Here is a 5,831-nt window from a genome sequence, read left to right as displayed (position 1 = left end):
TATTAATATGGTATTAAACTATCAAATAAAACCTATCCACAAATTTAAAGTATTAAATATAAGTTTAAATTTGATGTAGATTGTATTTATTAACTTCAAAGTTGAATTCAAATTTGAGATATGGAAATTTAATAATTAAAGGGATAATATATAATTTAACCCCTGAACTTTGTTGATTTGTACTTATTAGTTAGTTTTAATTTTTTTCAGATATGAAAGATAAATTATAACAAACATGTAGGGGGTATGCATGCAATAATTGCAGAACTACGTCTGGAGGGTCATAGAAAGTAGTATTGTAACATTTTAAAAAAATAATTAAAAAACTAAAATATCAAAATGAGAAGGTTTGTTGCAATTAAGGTAAGAAATAATGAGATAATAAAATTCCAAAGAGAGGAAAAGAAAAAGGTAAATCACAAAGGAGGCGACGAAAATCATTAATTGTGTTTGGGAATGCAAGGAAGGGTGTTTAGTTGCATCGTAGGTAGTGAAATCCGTTAGCGATTGGTCTTTGCTGCCGGAGACATATGTCCCTGTTCTTCCTTGCATTTGGTCACGACAAAAGCCACTTCTTGGACTTGGACTGCCCTCTCTTTTCACTTTTCTTATTCCTTTTCCCCGTCTCATTGCTAATCACTAATTACTAATTACTCCTTAATCATTATTTTTAACACCAACAAATCCCCGTCCCTGGTTTTGGAACATCCCTCAAAATGCGTACCTTTGATACTGCTATATTTTGCATGTGCTTGAAAATGAGTCAATACCCTAATATTTGAATCCCAGTGTCAATTACTTAGAACCATTATTGTCCAAATGATTGTTGTTTCAAACTTCTTTGTAAGCATTCAAAATTCCATGCGAGGTTAAAAGATCTTTGTTGAATTTTTACATCAAAAGACTTGAAAAGAAAAAGGCTATATAAATCCTATGCTCCTGATCTCATTCATTCGTATGCCCATACCATTGAAAGGAAATCTTGTAACTAAAAAGAGCAAATATATCATGGAAATCATCAATATGGGACCTACCCATTACCATTTTAACCCCGAGATTTCATTTCATCATGGAATCACACTATCCTGCACTGCGTCTCCACGGTAACATCAATTTTAATTTTTTTTTTTCAAACAAAAGAAAAGCGGAAAAGACAAAACAAAGAAGCGTAAGGTAAAGCAAGGAAGGGATGTTCGGTCTTAGGACTGTACCTGTCTGAAGCATCAACAAAAGCCGCGCCAGATTGCCAGATTGCGTGTATCTCGTCCTTCTCTTTCTCTTTTCACGCTACCCAATAAAATTCATTTTTATCAAATGACCATCTTACCCTCTCCCTTTCCCTATTGCCTTCAACCTTTCCATTTTCTTCGTTTTGTCTTTCATTTTCACAACCCAAAGAACTGAGACAGGATTAGGTAAAATTTTGTGAAAGGATATTAGAAACCCAAAAAAATAATAATAATAATAATAATGTCGAGATCGTCTTCTGCGTCGGCGACGGCGCCGTTTCCAGCTATCAAACCGGAGGATTACAAGCATAGCCCTGTTCACTACGCTGTCGTTTTGCGTGATCATACTACTTTGAATCGACTGGTTTCCACGCTGCTAAAGCTGGCTGATCCTGCTCAGATCCACACCGAGTGCGACTCACTCAGTCAAGAGCGTGTAGCTGACCAAATTTCCGCCGTTCTCGACCGCCGAGATGTCCCTTTCCGTGAAACTCCTCTCCACCTCGCGGTCCGCCTTAACGACGTCGTTGCTGCTAGAACTCTCGGTATTGCTGGTGCTGACGTGTCGCTCCAGAACGCTGCGGGCTGGAATCCTCTCCAAGAAGCACTCTGTCGCCGAAGCTCCGACATTGCGTTGGTTCTCTTGAAACTCCACCACCGCTCCGCCTGGTGCAAGTGGCGCCGCCGTTTACCTCGCGTAATTGCCGTCCTCCGCCGAATGCGTGACTTCTACATGGAAATCTCCTTTCACTTCGAAAGCTCCGTAATTCCGTTCGTCGGAAAAATCGCTCCTTCCGATACCTACAAGATCTGGAAACGCGACGGTAACCTTCGAGCTGATACTTCATTAGCAGGCTTCGACGGCTTGAAAATCCAACGCGCCGATCAAAGCTTCCTCTTCCTCGGCGATGGCGACCACCTCCACAACATCCCTTGCGGCTCATTGCTAGTCCTCAACCGCGAAGATCGCAAAATCTTCGACGCATTCGAAAATGCCGGAGCTCCGATGAGCGAATCCGACATTGCGGGTTTTTGTTCCCAAACGAGTGTGTACCGACCCGGAATGGACGTAACCAGAGCGGAACTCGTCGGAAGAACTAACTGGAGGCGCCAAGAGAAAACAGAGAGCGTCGGTGAATGGAAAGCCAGAGTTTACGAAGTACATAACGTGATATTCAGCTTTAGGTCACGAAAAGTTGCGGGTTCCGAAAATGACGTCGCCGGAAGTGAACAAGTATTACCCTTAGAGCTCGACGAAGACGATGACGGTTTCTTAGTTTGCGAAAATCCCAATTTTGCAATGCCTGATAGAAGAAGACACAGTAGCTTCGTGAGAGAAGACAGAGAATGGATTTCGGTAGGGAGGAAGAGCGTTGACGTTTTCCCTTCTTCAGCCGCGGCGATGCCTCCTAGAAGATCGACGTCTTTCGCAACGGCGAAAACGGTGGTGCCGCCCCCACAAACAAAGGAGAAAGAGTACGTTCGAAGTTTACGGCCGTCAGTTTGGTTAACGGAACAATTCCCATTAAAGACCGAAGAATTGCTACCTTTACTTGATATTTTGGCTAACAAAGTGAAAGCTGTTCGAAGAATGCGGGAGCTGTTAACCACCAAATTTCCGCCGGGGACATTTCCGGTTAAGGTAAGACGGCAGTTATTAAATCTATAAATATCTGTTTTTTTTTTGTTGTTTAAGAAATGTGGGGTCCACGTAGATACCTTAGAAGGGTGTCTGGTTTGGGTCTTTTGATGCGTTGGATGATGATAGCCTGACCAATGGACAAAAGGAAAGCAAGTGTGTTTTAGTTTTTCAGCTTTGCTTTGGTCTCTGATTAGTGGAGAAGCTTTTCTTTTTGTGGGGGGAAAACCCTGTTTTTGGTCGGCTCCAATGACGTGGAACTTGTCCCAAAGGGTGTGTTTTAGATCCAACGGTGATTCTCCCTTTTAAAAAACCCACATCATCCGAGGTTTCCTTTTCTTTGTCATTTTGTCATATTCTAGTCAGAGGCAATGTTACGTTTTACTTTTACCCCATCGGACAAACCAAGGGAATCATATGTGGACCAACTGTTGAACTGTCGTTTCTCTTTTGATATGTGATTTTCGGACAAGGTTGGTATTGAATTGTTGTTGGTGGGGTTTCGCAGGTTGCGATCCCGGTAGTCCCGACGGTGAGGGTGGTGATAACGTTCACGAAATTCGTCGAGCTCCAATCGACCGAGCAATTCTTCACTCCACTCTCAAGCCCTAGATATTTTTCCAATGGAAGAGGCCAAACAGAGGATGATCAAAATTCGGATAAACATAATTCGTCATTACCGTCGACATCGTGGTCATCGTCCACCACGGCATGGCTGAGGCGAAGCAATAGTCAATCGGTGTCGGCTAACAAGCAACAACAGCAACAACGGAGTTCCTCAATGGCGCAACAAGCTGATCCTTTTGCCATTCCTAGTGGATATACATGGACCAGTGTCGACGACAAGTCCGGCAAATTGAAGAAATCAAAGTCCACAAGGAAATCAAAGTGAAAAACAAAAAATTATTCAAAATACAGATAATTTGGTCAAATGGAAATTCCGCAATGTTAAATATTTTGATTTTCTTGCAACCTGCAAAAATTTTGCTGTTGAAAATCAATGGTAGGCAATTTGGTTGATTAAATATGTTGTTCAACACAATTTTGGAGCTGTTTTTATTTTTTATTTTTTATTTTTATACTTTAGATATTACCGTATTTCAATGTTCACGAGTATGAGGAATAGGGGGGCATATTGGGATCAAAGACAGGCCATCTTACAAGTGGTCCTCTGTATTTTACGGTTTTAAAGGTGCCGCTCATTATCATTCATCTTTTGCTTTTATCAAAATTTCGGAAGCACATGCCCTTGTCTATCATCATCATCATCACCAACCTGTAGTACTAGCTTTTATCAAACCCTTCATCACCATCATCATCCCCGGTACCTTTACAAAATATATTATCTTACTTGGATAATATCTTTTACACACAGGATGCCTAGATGTAGTTTCAACTTTGAAATAATATTATTAGAAGAAATAATCTCGAATCCAATAATAAAACGATAATAAAAAATAAAAAAATATTATAATGATAATATTTTAAAACATAATTTTTATAAAAATATAAAAGATAAAATACATTCATATTAACATATGAAGCTATAAAAATATTTAATCAAAAGCTTAACTAGTAACTAGATTATCGTCACCCACAATGTACTTGAAAAGCATAATTTTATAAAAATATTAATATAAAATATAAATAGGCTTTGGTTGAAATGCTAAAGTACATAAATTTAAAATTATAATATTTTAGGTTTAAAATTCATTATATGTGCTTTTTTTATATAAAATGTATAAAAAAATAAAAATACTTTTAAAATAATATAATTTATTTTATAAAAAAATGTTATTTTAATTGTTATTCAATCAAATTTATTCTTTTTTGACTCGTTACATAAATTCAATTAAAAATTTACTACTTAGTATAAATATAGAAAAATGTATACGTAATTAATAATTAAAACTCTAATTGAATTAGATATTTTTATTAAAAAAATTGAATTAGATATTTAAGCTGCTAAGGCCCAAATAGCTTTGGGGTTTCTAACCATTTATGCTGTATTTAAAGCCCAAATAATTTTTTTGTTCCTTCAATTTTGAAACCTAAAGGTCGAAGATTCCTTCTTAAGTTAAAAAGGCAAAAAGAAAAACAGTTTCACTTTCATCTTTGTAGCTATCAGAGTGATCATTTTATGGCCCATTTCTATTTTATTTACGGAAATGGGCCACTTTACTTATTATTTATCAGAATGGATCAAAAATACAAAAACGTATTTAAGTAAGAGCGTTTTAAGGAGAAATTTCAACAAAACGGTACCTAAAGAAGCGCTTTTACCATGTCAGCAAAAAACGTGTTGATGTAGACGCGCTTTGCTGACATGGCAAAAGCGCTCCCTTAAGGACGCGTTTTAACTCATGTTTTTTACTCCCAATGGTTACCCCAACAATCATTTAAAATTTTGACCGTTGGGGGTCCAACAGTAAAATATATATATAAACCCCCTCCTATTTTTTTCACACAAATATTTCTTCCAAAATTCTAAAAAAAAGGTCTCAAATTTCTCTCTAAATTTCTCAAAGCTCTCTTTAATTAACTATCTCCTATAATTTTTTTTTTCTAAATTAGCATTATTTTTTTATAATTTCTAAAATATTTGATCGTGTTAGCAATGGCTGAGAAATTAATTTATCTCGACCATAAATATATCTCCGTCGAACAAATAAAAATGGTAATGGTTAATTTCAAATTTTGAATATTATTTAATATTTTTTATTTATGTAATTTTAATTAATTTTTATTTTAAAATTTTTATAACAGTCTATAGATCGGGTGTTACAATGTTATATTCGTAATATGCATGGTCCTCCATCACATTTGATAGAAAATTACTTGAGGGAAGCGGTTTTTTAGCATGTGGCCAAAATAGGTTGGGGGTGCAAGTTGGACCTAAAACTCATCAGCGCATTCATAGAGAGGTGTAGACCCGAGACGCACACATTTCATCTTCTATGCGG

General features: G+C 37.1%; 1 protein-coding gene across 1 annotated transcript; it reads left to right on the top strand.

Annotated features, from left to right (window-relative positions):
* Positions 1-806: 806 nt before the first annotated feature.
* On the top strand, positions 807-4,080 carry LOC107961993 (ankyrin repeat domain-containing protein 13C). Its single transcript, XM_041115964.1, has 2 exons — positions 807-2,871; positions 3,377-4,080. The coding sequence occupies exons 1-2, from the start codon at positions 1,471-1,473 to the stop codon at positions 3,758-3,760; spliced, it is 1,785 nt and encodes a 594-aa protein (XP_040971898.1). The 5' UTR covers positions 807-1,470; the 3' UTR covers positions 3,761-4,080.
* The last annotated feature ends 1,751 nt before the right edge of the window (positions 4,081-5,831 follow it).

The sequence above is a fragment of the Gossypium hirsutum genome, chromosome A06 (genome assembly GCF_007990345.1).
Source record: "Gossypium hirsutum isolate 1008001.06 chromosome A06, Gossypium_hirsutum_v2.1, whole genome shotgun sequence".
In the NCBI taxonomy this organism is placed as follows: Eukaryota; Viridiplantae; Streptophyta; class Magnoliopsida; order Malvales; family Malvaceae; genus Gossypium; species Gossypium hirsutum.
This window is presented reverse-complemented; position numbering and strand designations above follow the sequence as displayed.

What these genes read in the sequence shown, in the direction of transcription:
- LOC107961993 (XM_041115964.1), top strand. Translation starts at nt 1,471, where the DNA reads ATGTCGAGATCGTCTTCTGCGTCGGCGACGGCGCCGTTTCCAGCTATC. An exon ending in CGGGGACATTTCCGGTTAAG is followed by an intron (nt 2,872 to 3,376) that starts GTAAGACGGCAG and finishes GGGGTTTCGCAG; the next exon opens with GTTGCGATCCCGGTAGTCCC.